This window comes from Crocuta crocuta, unplaced genomic scaffold, assembly GCF_008692635.1.
Source record: "Crocuta crocuta isolate KB4526 unplaced genomic scaffold, BGI_CrCroc_1.0 scaffold3, whole genome shotgun sequence".
Taxonomy (NCBI): Eukaryota; Metazoa; Chordata; class Mammalia; order Carnivora; family Hyaenidae; genus Crocuta; species Crocuta crocuta.
Window position 1 is genome coordinate 4,330,659 of NW_027529934.1, and position 17,500 is coordinate 4,348,158.

The 17,500-nt window shown below is 46.4% G+C and overlaps 1 protein-coding gene across 3 annotated transcripts in view; it reads left to right on the forward strand.

Moving 5' to 3' along the window:
• Positions 1–17,500, forward strand: part of PROX1 (prospero homeobox 1) — a 46,871-nt gene that overhangs the window by 21,760 nt on the left and 7,611 nt on the right. For all 3 annotated transcript variants that reach the window (XM_077763110.1, XM_077763112.1, XM_077763111.1), the window contains exon 4: positions 1,499–1,693. In XM_077763110.1, coding sequence (XP_077619236.1) covers positions 1,499–1,693 — 195 coding nt within the window. The remainder of the gene's footprint in view (positions 1–1,498; positions 1,694–17,500) is intronic.

Sequence of the window (17,500 nt, forward strand, 5' to 3'; positions counted from 1 at the left end):
GAGGGAGGGAGGGGCTGCTCTGTCAGCCCGCCTGATATAAAGCTATGGATTTATTGGTTTTGACTTGGCAACTTGAGATGCATCTGTCCTTTACGTGAACAGAGGATTGTCAATAAGAAGGGTATCGTTTGCGGTGAATCCAGGAAGACATCTTCATTTCAAAGGTCATCAGGAAACCTTGGTAAACAAAGTTTTAAAGCCTAATCATGTTATGGTAACTTGACATTTAAAAAAAAAACAACGCAATATAGTTTCTGTCTATGCCGTCTGCGTACTGCGTCTTAACCACGCTTTCCAAACAGCATAGACGCCAACAGAAAGGGGCGTGGGTTTTACCCAATGCCGGCCATAGGAAGTGTACTAACCAGCATGGCGGTCTGACCAGACACCACCGGATGTGAGTACTGTGTGCAGACATAAGGGGGAGTGAGAGCTGGATGGCCTTGGGGATCACCCATTTACCAAAAAATAAGCTAATGCCAGATTCCTCCCCTTTTGCATGAAAGCTGTTTTCCAGCACTCTACGAGGCCATCATGTGATGACACAAATTCTCTTTAAGAAAAGAAATCATGCTAGTGGTAAAGTCATGTGTGGCTCACCGTCTCTGGTACAGGTTTCCCCCCCGCTATCCAAAAGTAGAATGTTCTTATGAAACTTTTCATAAGCCGAAATGACATAAAGCAAAGAAGCAATTACCGTTAATTTATATGGGGAAAATGTTGAGCGTTCCCAGACCCAAAAAATAACCTCTCTTAAACTTTTCTGATACCCTAGGACACATCTCGATAACAGATGCACAAAATAAATCAAATAAAGCACAGATGCTCACAGACACAGTTCAAAGCTATGGCAGCTTGATGCTGAGATGCTGAGCCTCGTTCCTGGGGAAGGAGCCTGGCGGGGGGGGGGGCACTCTTGCTGCTCGGGGTGTGTGCTGCCTCCATACGGGCTCGCTGCAAAACCAATGCTGAACGCGGTTTTCCCTTGTCGCTTTCTTTCTGAAAAGTAAAAATCCTCTTTGGATTTCTTTCTGTTCGCGAAACCAGGCATTAATGTAGATCTTTTCGTAAAAGCAAGATGGCGGAACCTAAACTTTTGAAAAGCAGAGGAAGCTGTACTTGAAAGTAACAACTCTTTCCAGGGTTATGTGGTTTGAATGAATTTCCATAAGCAGTACACACATGTAGTTTGTTCCACTGAAAGATAAAGAACAATGTTTAAATTAAGATCTTCAGCTTAAAGGAAATCAGATTGAGAATGCTAGTTTTCCATTTGAAATGTGGAGGGTTGGGATGTGATTTCCACTGTTGATGGGTTTTATGATCCCTTATAAATGTAGTACTGCTTTCACTCCTCTTGCCACCATTTTGGTGAAATCAAAAACACACCCATCCAAGCCAGGAGGAGAGGAAACCTTTAAAAATACTTCAAAATGCTTAAAGAATAAATGAATAAAATGGTGATGATCTTATCCTTTTCAACATTTAAATTTGACAGTTCAACAGATGCATTACCTCTCAGCTCATCAAGTGGTTTAGCAATTTCCGCGAGTTTTACTACATTCAGATGGAGAAGTATGCACGTCAAGCCATCAACGATGGAGTCACCAGTACTGAAGAGCTGTCTATAACCAGAGACTGTGAGCTGTACAGGGCTCTGAACATGCACTACAATAAAGCAAATGACTTTGAGGTAGGAACTCATCTTTATTGTTTGGTCGTTTCCCTTTTCTTTTTTTAAGAAATTTGACTTCTTTAGCAGGGCCCCCACATCTGTGTTAGCCTCGTTATCTCACACAAGCGTGCCCCGCTAGGGTAAGAGGTAGAGCAGCAGTGAGGAGCCCCTTCTGTGGTTCCCATCTGGGTCCCGGGGAGCTGACCCACTTCTACTTCCTTTCCCATTCCCCAGCTTGGCCGCTTTGCATGAAGACCCATTGGCCACAGAAAGAGGGAACTGGAGAATTCAAAGAAAACGGCAGCAAGGAACCCACACACAGTGATTCTTTTCCAGAGAAGAGGTCCCCACTCTACTAGGCCTTTTTTGCTATTTAGGGTCTGGCATATCACTTGGGCTGACATACGCTGTGTGCTAGGATAGCTATAAAAGTTGTTTTCTAGAAAAATCTGGAAAGGTTGATGGGGGAGTGATTCCGTGGTTTCTCCTTTAATCCTCATTTATTGCCTTCAGGAAAGACATGGTACGAGAATTTACCAAGCACGTATTATGAGAGAGTAATCAACATCGTTTGTTTTTGTTTTTGTTTCTGTTTTTGTTCTTTGGGGACAGAACCTAGTGTGTTTATTTTGCATATGTGTAGCTTCGCAAGCATGCTGCTCTTTGTTCATACTCTCTTACACACACACACACACACACACACACACACACACATCTACAACATGCGTATTCTAGATACACGCAAAGCAGTATAGACGAGTCCCTGAAAGCAATAGCTATGCAACAGTGAAAGATGTGTGGCTATGAGTAAGGCGTTTCTTTACTGGCTAATGTGGTGCCTCAGCAAACACTTTTCATTGCAACGTGATGACTTTCCATGAGACAACACTAGCGAATCTCCCAGTCCCCACAAAGGCATTTTGCTGAGCCCTGCTGGCTCAGGCAACAATAGCTGGAGGTGGGGACGTGGCAAGGGTTTTTCAGGCCGAACCCCCCGATGGTGAGTGTAGACAGGCCATGGCCTGACAAAACTGGTCCCTTTCCTGTTGTTATCTTGAGGACAGAAATTTGTTTTTCTCCCACACTTGATCCTACCAGAACCTTATGTTAATAGTCTTGTTTTCCTCACATAGATAGGCATCCAGAAACACCCAGGAAGTCTGCAACTTCCAAAGAAGAGAAGGGCATCTTGGTCTAGCCCTGCCAATAAAAGGATTTGTCCCTCCCTGCCCACCACCTCCCGCCCCATCTGCCCATTCCTTTGGGGGCCCTTCCCACACTGCTTTTAGCAGTGCAGATCAGTGAGGGTGGCTTACCAGGCACCAAAGTTTGAAGCTTAGCCGTGAGGAAGTCATGGTTTTCCCTTGGAAGTTTGAACCTTGGGACTTTCCTTGGAAGTTATACCAGAAGCCACCGATGTACTCTTGCTGTCCCAGACTGGTGTGTTTTTCTTGCCAAATGTGTTATGAACAGGTTTTTCTTTGGCTGAATACATTAACAGTGGGGATCCTCCTGGTATTGCTTCACTATCTTAAAGTCTCTGTGTTTAACGTGTGTAGTAAGAGAGCTCTGGTTGACAGGCCTGATGGGACACCCTGGCGGAATTTCTTTGAAAACTGACAAGTAGGACTCTGGCTAAATATCTTAAAGAAATCTTATTAAGAGTTTCATTTCTTTTTCTCCCCCTTTCTGGTAAATCTGTTGCTCTACACTTGACCTAGAGACAATTCAACTGTGTGCTAGTGAACTCTTTACGGCTGATAACGGCAAATATTTGTTTGGCACTGTGCGTCAGCCTTCATGAAAGAATTGCCCAAGGTTTGTGCGATGAGTTCCGTGTTTTTGCTGTGTGATAGTCTCGAGGGGACAAATCCTTACAGAGCACAGTAGGATTTTTAGGGTTTTCTAACCCTTACCTGGGTGGAATTTAATCCCCTGCTCACGGCACAGGGACCAGAATGACACAAACAGGGGTGGCTGGCATCAAGAGATACTCGGCAAGCTGCTCCATTTAGCATCATCTAAATCCTCCTTTAATATGATTAACATCTGATATTTCTCCCTTTGTGAATCATATCCACTTCCAGCCAGGCCACCTCTCCTTTATCTGCAGTGTCTATTTTAAGACTGCTTCAGCGCAAGGAGTATGGGGCCCAGGGAGCAGTTTTGTCACTTCTCATGTGACTTCAGACAAGTTCTTGGTCTATTCTGGGTCTTTTCCTTCTTCAGTAAAAACTAGGATCTTTCCAGAAATGTGGTAAGAAGAAATGCCAGGAGCATGGATTCTGACCTGTCCTCTCCCCTGCACGTATGCACATACGCATACCCACCGCTACATACGATCACTAAATAGCTTTTAATTTAGCCTCCCAGCTTGGCGCACCTACTAACTAGAGCTTCAGATAGGACAGCACAGCCCCTTCTTTTCTGTGCACTCGTGCACGGAGGTCCATGCTTAAGCGACATGCTTAAAAAGCCACTGGTCTTATCAGTGTAGCTTTACCACCATGGGCCGGGCCATGAGCCTTAAGTAGACCCAGCACGTCATGCTGTATATNTGCACCTACTAACTAGAGCTTCAGATAGGACAGCCCCTTCTTTTCTGTGCACTCGTGCACGGAGGTCCATGCTTAAGCGACATGCTTAAAAAGCCACTGGTCTTATCAGTGTAGCTTTACCACCATGGGCCGGGCCATGAGCCTTAAGTAGACCCAGCACGTCATGCTGTATATCTCAACAGATACTCTGTGCACTGCTTGCCCTTTTTATGTAAGTCTCTCCTCTTAAGATCAAGCAAAGTGAATTCGTAATCTAATAGGAGCAAATGAAGAGGATGGCCATGTAGGAAACAGGATGCCTTGTTTCTTTTCCATTTTTTTCTTCTTTCTTTCTTTCTTTCTTTCTTTCTTTCTTTCTTTCTTTCTTTCTTTCTTTCTTTCTTTCTTTCTTTCTTTCTTTCTTTCTTCTTTCTTTCTTTCTTTCCTTTCTTTCTTTCTTTTTTTAATAGAGAGGGAGAGAGCATGAGCCGGGGAGGGGCAGAGAGAAGGAGAAAGAGAGAATCCCAAGTAGGCTCCAAACTGTCAGTACAGAGCCTGATGTGGGACTTGAACTCATGAGCTGCGAGACTGTGACCCGAGATGAAATCAAGAGTCAGAGAAGCTTTACTGACTGAGCCACCCAGGCGCCCCTCTTTTCTAATTTTTAAATGGAGGTGAAGCAGAGTAGAGGGACTTCGAAGTTTTGTCTACCCGATGCCCAAAGATCCGATCAATTTAAAGGAATATATTAACCCAACTGAGTATTAGCTGGTCAAGTAATAAAACAGCTTATTGATTACATCTTAAAATCTCTCAATCTGTGGTTTGTTAACAATAACAAGATAGCTAACGTTTATTGATTATGTCCTGAGCGTTCTTCTAACTGTCTTACCAATATTAACTGATTTAATGTGAGCGAGAATAATGATAGAGATGTCCATGTGAGAAAAAGTTTAGTTTGCCTAAAGCTTTCTACTGTTTTTAAAGTAAGTCTGAACTAGTGGGAACAGGTAGAGGCAGGGAGAGAGGGGGGTGAGGGAGAACGAGGCTGAGGCTTTCCCTCCTTCACTAGGACTCTCTCCTTCCTTCTTTCCCTTCTGCTGCTTGTCCTTCTTCAGCTTTCTGCTCCGTCTGTGTCCGCCTCTGTCACAAGCTGACTGGTGGCACCTCTGTCACTGCTCAGCACCGTCCCCCTCCCACCCCTGCTGCTCCTGGCTCTCAAGGCCAGAGTGGTTGCTGACCCCTGGCCTACAGGAAAATGAAGCAGATGGGGAAGCTTTATCACTCTCGAGGAGGGAGTGGCCTGAATCTCTCTCCTCCTCTAGACCCTGCGTTTCCTGGCCTTTATGAGTCAGGGCCTTCTAAGTGACAGGAGAGCTTGCTCTGCCTTTTGTATCAGTTTACACAATGGCCAAGATTCTTGGCACAGCACCAGGCTCAGTGTGGTGAGAGCTTGAGAAGACCCAGGGGAAGCGGGACAAGACACTGAGGGGGCGGGGCACCAGCGCCCCGTCCGCTTGGGCTGAAGGGGAGCAAGTTGGCCACCTCGCCCGGGGTGGGGCGTCTCGCTTCTGAAGGTGAGTTTGCGAAGGGGTGCAGGAGAGGGGTGTTTAATTACAGGCTGCTTGTTTCACTCCTACTTCTCACGTTTAATGAGATTGGCAACAATAAATTTGTCTTTCCAGGTGTTATGGGATGTATTTCCGTGCTCCATTCGCACTTCACTTTGAAGGGGTTCCAACATTTTTTTTTTTATGGGGAGGGATGGGAGGGTTGGGATTCCTTCCCAGTTTTTAAATCGTGCTGATACTTCTGACTTTAGGGGCATACGAGCTGGATTTTATTACTTTTTGGTTTCCCTCACCACTTGGGCAGGAAGGGAGGGAACGATGGCTGCCGATCTCCAAGGCCTCACTGAGCGCTTTCTGGCTTTGTCCAGCGCCAGAGGGCAGCTCGGCCCCTTCGGCGGTCGGCCTGCGTCCCCCATGGACCTACTGATGGCAGCCACTTATCTGTGGGCAGGGTCCACGTGCCCTGTGAGACACACCGGCCTCCACTGGCCCTCACTAAGGGCCCAGGATGGAAGGCTTAGAAATAAACAGAATGGGGAACCTGATTCGCTGATTAGCAGGCTTGTACGTACCATTTCCCAAGGCACTGATATCCCGCCAGGCAGATGCTCCACCACAGAGCCTGGGCTTCGACGTTTTTCTTGGTGTCACATGACAGGCAAGGAGGGTGCTTCCGCAGACCCGCTTCTGGGTTGTCTCGCCTTCTGCTTCAAGAGAAAATTGAAAAGCAGCACCCCTCACACACACAGGCGCGCGCGCACACACACACACACACACACAGCCCCCGGCGCACACCCTCTGAAACACACGTGCTGAATACACTCTCTCCACCCGGCATGCCCCATGGCCAACCCACCCGCTCCCCACCCAACACACATTGAGGGAGATTTAACATATTTGGAAATCTCTCATTCACGTTGTCATCTCTTTAAAGAAAAATGAGGACAGGTGGATTGAGGAAGCGCTTCCCTCTGCTCCAAATAGATACTTAAATATGAGCGATCGCTTGGAAAACTGGCACATGAGTGAAAACCTTTTACTGCTCTTGCAGTCTTTTGGCCACAGAGCCGCCGAGCCGTTTGAATGATCACATGACACACGCCCTCGGTNAGAGACTCTTAGCATTTCTTCCCCTGCCAGTCCCGCCACTGACAAGCCAAATTGATCTTTTAAGAGACTAAATGAATGTTCTCTAAATATACGTACACACACGGCTGTCTGGGAACGCATTCCTGTACGGAATGATGGCCTGAACAGGGAAGGAGAGACCGGTAAAGACGCCGGGCTTCAAGGTGGGCTTGAAGAGCTGGGGTTGGGGGGGCAGGTAGGGCAGAGGCGGGATTGTGTGCGGACCAGAGCTTCGGTTCTGCACCGTGTGTCCTTTAGGGATTCAAGGTGTTGATCAGTATAATGAAGCGGGCCCATTGATTTCTCATCTGTTTGGTAATGTCATTGCATTTTTAGCTCCCTGCGTCTTTTTTGTCATTGGGTTACATTCGAGCCCAGTAAGATCAGCTTTAAAACCTCCTTACTCAACAGCTTTATTAGTTATAGCATTCCATGACCTTTCTCAACATTCTTAAAGAAAAAGATACAGTGTAACGTCGCTTTACTTTGCTTATTGTCCTTTGTTGGGGTGAACAAAGCATTTTCTACAGTGGCGATAGCACATAATTATACAGTTTTCAATGGCAGTGTCTTGGCACATATCAAAGTTCAGAGGAGCCTTTAGAAAAAAAAAATGTTTTGTGGCAGCCTAGGGAGGGTCTCATCTTTCCTTCAGAAAATAGTTCAAGGCCCTTCTGTCAAGCTTCCCTACTTAGAACTTTTTCTCCTCCTGCTTCATAAAGTTTAAAGCGGATTCAGTGGAGTTCTATGATCTATTTCCTTTGAAAGATTGTTCCTCAGCACAGAGAGGCCTTTTGACTTCAAGAGTTCACAGATTCATGTCTTTAGGTATCATATGTCTGACCTTACCAGTTACTCCATTTAATGTCGGAGAAAAAGCCTCAGCCCTTTGTGTTTGTCTGTTTTGCCTCTGTGAAATGATTTGGTGAAAAGACCATCCTTTTTAACACACCACCGAGAGGCCGTTTCTGCTGCAACACACCCTGTGGCTTTTCTCTCTTTAAAAAAAAAAAAAAATTGTCCTTGTGTTTTGTGTATGGATGAGTTCACAGTGAGAATAGAATTATACAAGGGCAGACGCACACACAAAAAAAAAATCTTTTGCTTTCCTCCCTCCCCGCCCCCCCCCCCATGATCTATTGGCTCTCTCGGTGGCTGTACCCCAACAGGAGAAGCCATTTAGCAAACACAGAGGTGGCAGCCGCGTTGCAGACATGGTAGTGGGTTTTCCCTTGCTTCGACCTACCCCTAAGGCCTTCATAATTAATTGTCCTTCAGAGATGAGCGAAGTTCAGAGACAGTGCGCGGAGTGATGCCTATTGTCTGCCATTCACTTCCCCCTCCCTGCTCTGCTCTTTTTCTTCGTCCCACAAAGGGTTATCAGGAGGGGAAAGGGGGCAGGTTCTCTGCAGAGAGCGAGCGGCTGGTGGTGGTCGGAGCTCTGGGTGGGATGCTGGCGTTGTGTTGGGCCCGCCAGAGATGAACCGTCTGAAGAAGTTCTAACAGCCTTTTGGAAGCGAGCCTGTTTATTCCGTCTAGATTAAACAGACTCATTGAGCAACCTAAAGTGTGTTCGGAAGTTGGTGATCCCTTTACACACGGTGGAGAGTATTTGAAAGCAAATTTCCTCATCTTCCCACTCCCCGGATTTTATTTCACCGTAATTGTTTGGTTCTCTTTTCAGCCGTGGGGCAGGAAAATATAGTGCCCCTCCACTCATTTCTCTTAAGGATCTCTGCAAATTTGCAAGCATCGGGTATTTTTGCCAACATCCTTTTTGGGGAAGCATAGGGCTTTGGTTCTTGAAAGTAGATAATTCTGGTTCAGAAATACTGTGTCACCTTCAAGGTTGCCTTAAGCCAATCTTGGGGACTATTTGGTAACATGACATAAAACACGTACAATCTGTGTGGCCAGGCCCCCCAACGCCCCCCCCACCCTGCTTTTGGCTGAGACACAAAGTAAAGATGCAACGTGGAGACAGCTATCTGAGAAGTAAAGGAGAAGGAGGGTCATTAATGATTATTATACTTCTGTTCCTGTTAAATAGGGTGAAGCCAAGAAAAACAAATATAATTGTTCTTCCAAAGAGAGGCTGAATTGGCACGTTAGAAAGCTTTCGGATCACCTCGCCCTAGTGTTTGCAGTGACATCGAGGCTGAAGGGAACTGTATAGAAAGGAAATCTGTGTGTCTCAGAGCAGTCTGTCCTGGAGGAAGGGACCCATAAGGGCATCGGCCCCCGTAGCTCCTTGAACAACTTCCACCAACGGACCTTTGGGTATTTAAAAAGAACCTGTGTATGGAAGTTGACACAACTAATATAGTCATACCAAAAAGGGGGTCATAAAAAATTAAAGTTATTCTTATGAATCTTTCATCAGAGGCAGTGAAAAGGGACACGAGTGTAGTCTGAGTCCTTTGTGCCGCGAGCTCTTCTTCCGGGCTCTGGGCTATTGTTCCAGCAGCTCCTCAAACAGACTTTCACTTTCAAACTGACAAAAGTCACTTAAAAGCTAGACAGCTGTACTAACACACCCACCTTAGCAAGCGGGAGCCACAGGCAGGTGCCGGGCCCTCTGAAGAGACCTCATTTCAAATGGGCAGGGGCCGTTTCCTCCTGCCCGAGTGATGCTCTTGCGCTCACACCAAGGGGGACCCTTCGCTGCGAGTTTGTGTCCCCCACCTCAGCTCCCCCACACACTTTCTCGCCTTTTCTTGACAGCATGTAACATCGCCATCCATGAGAATATTGTACCTCAGGTGGCATGGCCAGGGTCAGGTTCGCGAAAGTTCGAGCGCAGAACTTAGCAGAAGGTGGGGGAGTTTTCCTTCCTGTCCCCCCTTCTCCTGCTTCCTTTTATGCGGCTCTTTTCCACCAGTCTCAAGCTCTCTCCAGCTTTTCCGATTTCTGGTACCTCTTCAGGAGTCACTTGGGTGGCACGAGAGACCCCCACCAAATGGTGGGGCCGAACCCGACCTTCGGATTTAAGATCCAGCCAGAGACAGATAGGTGGGTAGCTCTGCCTGCGTCCCCAGCCCGGGGGCAGCAGCCGCCATGGGCTGTGGCGAGTGGTCCCTGTGTGTGTATTACAGGCCCCCCNATTATGTCATTATTTTGCTCTGGGGGCCCTGGCACATCTGCAGAGCCCAAGCACATCTTCTTTGTTGTGCTGGCAAACGTCCCACACCGCAAATGCTTCATTAGCCCTGCTGCCGGCCTCCTTGCCAGACGCGAGTGCCCAAATCCAGGCTTCTTTTTGCTCCGTTCTTTTGTGTAGCTGATGATCATGTATTCATCTTCCCGGTTCTTCCCCATTTTCCTCGACTTCTGAACTCCAGATGTCCCAGTTTTCTTGCCCAAATCACTCTGAAGTCTACACCGAGAAACGGGGTGACTCTACCCCTTAACCCATCCCCACCCCTTGCCACCTTCCCACTTTTCCATTCCCCAAGTGAACAGTGACTTCGAATGGCTTCCCCCGCGTGAGGACTAACATTTTCAAACTTGGAATTCGAATAGATGGCAAGGGACAGCCTCCAGTTTATGACAGTAGAGAGGGTTGGGATGGGGAGTTCTTAGATACTGCTTGTTGGACAGACGCCTTTCTCCTCCGTCCCCACCCCTTTCCTCCCCTTAGTTCCTTTATTTGCTTCTACACATTGCCACATCTTACCAATTTTCAGAAAGCAGTCTCAAATGTGAGTACAGAAAAGATTCTTCACGCTTCACTGTGCATGTTACAGTTGTCTGAAGGTTCCTTTTCTCTGAATGGAATCTTCATCTCCACTCTACCCCCTACCAAACCCCCCTGCCTCTTTCTGTGGCCCTAACCTCCCCAGCCCCCAACAATGACCTATTATTAGATATTTAAAGTGATTAACACTTGGCTCTTTGGGAAAAGGAGCTAAAACTTTTCTCTTAAGTTGTGTTCTGTATATTTCACAGAGCCATAGCGTTCGTTCAGGGGTGCAGGCTTCTCTATTCATTGCAGTAAATTTCAGAGTTTAATATCTTGGGCTGTGAAGGGTGCTGCGTAATCGAGGTGTTTAATTCCCCCCTTAAATTTGAATTACTTGGTCTGTGTTAGCGTACAATGAGTAGCCTCCCCAGGGGAGAGTTTAACCAGTTTTTATCCCCCAACCACTGCAACATAAGATGTTTTAATGTCTCTATCTTTGAGTAAAACAGATTTTTTTGGTTTGTTTTAAGGATTAAGTTCATATTTTTATGGGAATCACAGTCAGACACTAGGACAAAGACATCAGTAAGGAATAAAGAGAACTCCCTCCAAGGAATGAGTTGTCATATTGTGCCAGGTCCTTAAGCTTTCCAGTCACTGAGCCCCATTCTGAATTTTAGGAATAACCTGGCTGGCCAAGTGAAGGGAGAGGTGGTCAGATCAGGAAGCCACCCAGCCCCAGGCGGGGAGCCCGTCAGGAGAGGCTGGTACCCGTCGCTGGTGGAATCATTTTCAAAAGGCTCAGGATGTCCCCAGAACATCCCCAACCTTCCAGTATTAGCTCATTATGGTTTTATCACGCATGGGTTTATTTAAACCTTCTTTTTAAACCTAACTGCGTTCTCAGAGTATACCACTCCTCAAGATAATAATTCTCTAAATTTATTACCTGCTGTGAAAATTGTATCTTCTTTTTATGGCTCTTAAAGTGATTTCCCTGGAACTCCAAACGGATATCCCTTGTTATAATACCCTGGGATTTGTGAACAGAACTGTGGCCATATTCTCCATTTCCTTTCTCATTTTGTAGACTTTGATCATTCCTCCCTCTTAATCTTCATCTCTCCAGATTAAGGGGCTCTAATCCTTTTTAAAAGTCTAATCTCATACAGTAAGTGGGCTGCCCCTGATCATTTTAGCTGCCCTTGGGTAATGCGCTTCCGGCGTGACTATGTCTTCGTGAGGGACAGCGCAGTTACCAGACGAGGGGACAGAAATCCAGCTGTGGGCAGCCACACCACGCTTTGGCGATTATAACTCTCTCATACATGCCCAGTGGGATTTGTTTGGATTGTCCCAAAAGTCGATCCTCAGAAGTTGGATTTCTTGAGTAGCTTCTCAGTCAGCACTTTTTGGTTAAAATGATCCCATGAGACCAATTTATGAGCCTCTTGGCAAGCATTCTGGCAGATCTGAGTGTGTCTACAGGGCATATCCCAGCCCAATAAAAAATGGGCAGATCCACCATACTGTCCAAATGTTGTCAGTGATTTTGGAGATGAAGCATGGGAGTGTTTGAGATCACGAAGACATGGCCTTAGTCTTGGATTTGAGCCTATAAAAATGATAACTGCAGCAAGAAACCTCTGGTCTCTAAACTATTCTCAGGCAGGAAACAAAATGTGCGTTATTTTATATAAAAGCATCACCTTGAAATCTGAAAAAGGAAATCTTTTGGGGAGTCGTTGCCACGTCAGTGGTCCTGAACTAATGATAGAGTAGAGCCAAACTAAGAGCATGCAGCCCAGAACCGGTTCCCGGGATCAAATCCCAGCTCTGCCACTTTCTAGTGTGGCAACCTTGGCAAATGTCTTACTTGCTCTCTGGGCCTCCGTCTGCTCATCTCTAAAATGGGAAAAATAATAGCAACTATCTCACAGAGTGGTCTTGAGAAAGACACAAATACGCACGACTATATTAGCACAAAGTAAGTGACGTACAAGTATTTGCTTTTATTAATTCCTAGAGCCAAGTAAAAGGTCCCTCGTTGCCGTTATCAGTAGCTCAACTATTGCACCATTTCCTGCTGGCCCTACGGAGGCAAACAAACAAACGAGCGAGGAGAGATTTCTCGTCAGAATTGGGACAAAGAGTCAATGCAAAACTGGTTTTAAAAAGAGAAGATGATCCCCCCCTGCCCCGCGTGTGGCATTGTAGGTGACACCAGCCCAGAGCAGCTCCAGGATTCTGGAGTCATGGGTTCTAGATGAGAAAAGCAGTGGTGAGGTGGTGGGGTATGGTGCAGGGGGCACGAGATTGGAGGGTCTGATTCTGGCAACACCTGCCTTTTGGGGGCTCTACTGCGCTCACCTGGAAAGCGACACAATTAAACACAGAGCTTTGTTCTGTCTCTGAAATTCTGTGATTTTAGAATAAAGACATTCTGCATCCTCTAAATAAATCCTGGGCATGGTGCAAAGCTTTAAGCAGTGATTGTGGAGCCCCTAGGAATGCAGATGGCGTCCACGCGGGGCCACCTCCACCCTCGTGGCTCTGCTGTGGCTTAATTATCTCAGCGAACATCTCGCGGGTGCCCATTTCAGTGTTCTCCCAAGGCCCTCTGCGCAGATCTAAATCTCAGCGGTGCCCTTGGAGATGTGGCAACTCCCTTGCTGAGATTATAGGGACTAATTTTTTAAATTCATAAACATTTGTTGACTGCATTGGCACTAGTCATGATACTTGCTGCTCACTTTCTTTGTTGTGTTGACTACGGTAGCCAAACAATGAGGACATTTGTCCTTGAGGCCCTCATGCAAGTGGGTTTTCTGGGAGATGGTATGGAACTGGACAGACTGACGGACGTCGGTGTACCTGTTCCCACACAGCTTCCTGTATGCCCTGCATCAACCCAGACCATTGGCATTTGTGATACGCATTGGCCTCTGTTTAATCTACCATACCTCCCTCCTTTCAGGACAGAAAAGAGTTGATTCAGACAACTACCTTCCTTCCCAGGCTTGGCTGGTAATTTTTGCAAAAGCAATACCACCTTTTCTCGTAAGGCGTTTTCCCAACATGGCGGCAGTCTCCATGGGGAAAGTCTTTTCCGCTGGGATTTTGTATGTGCTCATGTGTGTGGTTGACTTCCCACAAGTCATTTGGATACGAATTTTTTTGTCTTTCTATGGTCATAGTCCCGACTTCTCTTTTTTATTTGGTGGGGGAGGGGGCCACCATAACATTTTAAAGTAAAATCTGGTTCTAGAAGTGACTTTTAGTAAAAGGTAATAATAATGTTGACTGAGAACACGTGTGGGGTTTTGAGTGGCGCTAAAGGCAGAGAAACAACCAGAAGCAGAAGTAGGTAGAAGAAGAGGAGAGGCTCTGGTTTCAAGGACCCCGTGTTTCCTTGAATATGGAGACAATTTTCAAAGATGTATCATTTTCGGTGACCTGAAGGTATACAAGATCATCTTCATGTGGACTCCTGTAAGTGCCTTTCAGCAGGGCCATTGCAAGGGCCAGGCCTGGACACCACCCTAAGTCTCCCCACCGTGAATGTTACCTCCAAGTGCAGTTAGCCGTTGGCATGGGCGGAGGGGGCTCCCAGAGGCCCCCTGGGGCCATTCCGGAATCTGTTTCTGCCCTTCTCCAAACTATTTACCTGTTTTGAAAAAGGCATTTCAAAGCCATTCACAAGCCCTACGGTTGCTTTGAAATACAGCTCATCCTTCGTTTTGCAAAGGGTAATTGTGGAGGAGAGGCCAATAGAATACTCTAGAAGCACAAAATAGAATTTATCTGACAGAACAAAGATCTTTTAGTCCAAACCAGAAGATGGGACTGGGGTGTTTAATCCCAGTCCTTTCTCAAAGCAGCCCGGATGCGATTTTGGATGCTTCCTCTATTGTTAGCCAAGTGCCAGTCTCTCCCAGGATGCAGTTGTTCTTGGAAGCACTCTTTTGATTATCACCCGCATCTCACAGTGCCTTTGCCGGCGCTCACGGGGAGCGGTGCTGTTCTCATCGTCCTGCCTGAACTCTGCTTCCCAATAGTTTCCCCCCAGGCTCCTCTCTCACATGCTCCATCCGCAGGAACACAGGGCAACGCAGACCAGTTTCCATGTTAGCTTCGGCAAAGCTTAATTACAAAGATAAACCTGCTGCAGAAAACAATCACGTAATGCATTCTCGAACGAAACAGGAGTAACTGTGGATTATCTGTGCCCCAGCTTCCTTTTGTGCAATATTGGAGAGTTTATGTCTTGTTGTTTTTGGATAATCGCCCGTCCAAGAATGGCACCAAGCTTGACCCTATTTATCTTACCACCTCACCCAGTAATTGTAGCAAAAGTTAAACTTTAAGCACAATCAGCCTGTCTTGAACTCGGATGCCAGTGGCACATAATTCGTGGGGCTGCCTTGAAGGGAAGTTAGTTAACATGGCATGATGACTGGTATGCTGCTTATTTTTTTAAATCTAAGCATCGAGCTGGCTCATTTGATGTCTTGTGAAGGAGGTACAGACCCCTCCATCTTGTACATTTGAATATTTACTGGCAGGAAGCTTCCTCCCAGAAAGCTCTCCATCAAGGCAGAACAAAACCGAAGCCTTCCTAGTCCTTGACCGTCTCTGGGCATGGTTTAGCTCTAATCTCGTAGACACCGGCAGCCTTAAATGCATCTGCAGAATGGTGTGACATCGCAGGTTGAATTTGGGTGAATCGATCCCAGCCACCCAGCAAGAGCAAGGAGTGTGCTTATCCGGTGGGGCACACAGGATTAGTGAAGAATGAAAGTGCATTCAGGAGAACGGCTAGCCCTCAAGTTTGGCTAAGAGCAGAGGTTGGCAAACTATGGATGTACGGGCCAAATCTGGCCCGTAGCCTCCTTTTTATGACTCCCCGCTCAGAATGGCTTCTATATTTTTAAAAAGTTGTGAACAAGAAGAAGAACGTGCAACAGAGACAGAATGTCGCCCACAAAACTTATGTCTTTACCGTCCAGTAGTCCTTTTCAGAGAAAGATGGCTAATGCCCAGCTCTGGTTTTTTCACTCTTCTGGAGAATATAAACCCTCTCCTGGTCCTGAGGTTCCAAAACTCCGATTCATTGATGAAATAGTCTCGGTCCAGCTCTTACCTGAAGAGCCCACCAGATGCATAATTCCAGCAGAAGGCTTCCAGTCGTTTTTAAGGTTTAAGAGTCTTTTCATAGTATCTGGGGGGTGCAGAGATTGGGGACAGTATGAGGCTTTAGTTTTTCATACTTTGTCCTAGATTTTCCTTCTGGTTAATTTTTTTCATTTGTTTGTTTTGTGTGCTAAAACTCGGAGTCACTCTTTGAAACATGTGCAGAGTTTGGGAGGGCAGGAGAATGGACTCCGTCACCAGAAATGACCTGACAATCATTGTGTTTTCGTGACACGTGCACCACCAAGACTTCCAAGCCATTTTAGTCATACTCTGTGAACCAAATTTCAGCCCCAAATGTTGACAGTGTCATAGAGTTTATTATAAACTCTATCATAAGAGTTTAGTATATAGTACCTCCTTTTCTCAGGTTATGGGAGAAATGGCTTTATTTATCCTGACATCTCTACACAGCGCTACCAACGGAATGTCGCTGTTGAAAAAGTATACACAAATTATTACCAGGTAGAGTAGATGTTAAGACATTCTTTTTTATTACCGAAAGTCACAAAGTTGGTTCAAAATGCTCAACTCTAGCACATTTGTTGACAATCTTACGATGTTTTTAATCAGTACAGATGTTCTCGGCATCTTAAGGGTGTAGACATTTTATGGTGCGTTCTATATCTTCTAAAGAGCCACTTTGAAAAGAGAAACACTCAAGTCAGGTGAGGAAACCAAGAAAATGCTCACGCATGCCACTGAGCTTCCTTCCCGCTGTCTGAGAGGCCCACGCAAGGGTGATGGCACGGAGCAGCCTCTCACCACCCGTGCTGCAGCCCGCAGCCCACTTATGATGCTTTTTCATGGAGTTCCACTGTCCACTCAAGGTGGATCCTTAACCTCCCTCTTGCGGTTTCCATGTGACTGCCTTCTTTTTATTACATTCCCTCCAGTGGCCCAGGCCCCCCGTGTCTCATGGTTTGGCTCCTCCACCGGCACGTGGATGGCCTGGTGCGGCACTGGGGGACATCAGGCTGGTTAACTCGGAAATGTCCTGCCAGGGGCTCAGTGTCTGTCCCCGCCGCAGTGACAGACGGAGAGACATGCTTTCCTTTTTCCACTTTTTCTAATTATCCCTGCAGCTCTTTCAGTCTGGCCGGGAGAATCCTGGGGGCCCCTGTGTCCATCCCCCACCCCCAGCCCTTGCGCATTAACATGACATTGCGCGGTGCGCCCAGAACTGGAGCGGGCTTCCGCCAGCTGAAACCTCTGATCCCAAACCCACTAGAGAGTTTGGCTTTTGGATTTTGGCAAGAAGGTCTGTTGCCCATCAGGTCAGCATGAATAAAGATTTCTTTCTTCCTTTCTTTTTTAAAGTCAAGCACCAACTGACACTGGCCCCAAAGCCCCCCTTCTCAAGATGATTTAACCCCTTCTCCCAAGTACATTTTTTGTCTTCAGAACGCATCGGGTTTTGTTCTGCCTTTTGCCTGGGACCCAACCAAGAAATCCACTGTCCGCAAAATCTGAGAGCCCAATCAATTCTAAGCCATCTTATCGTTTTTAAAGTATGTTTATCCAGCTTCGCAGTAGGAACAAGCAGACTGTTTGAAGGCCACATACTTTTTAAACCTTGGTTGCAACACGTTTGCCCCGTTTTGAAACCGTCTTTATCTAGCCGAGAAAACGAAAATCTATTTGACAAAGTGGCACTCTGGCCAGTTTATCTTGCAATATGGCTTTAGCTCACTGAGTCTATTGATTTCCTTAA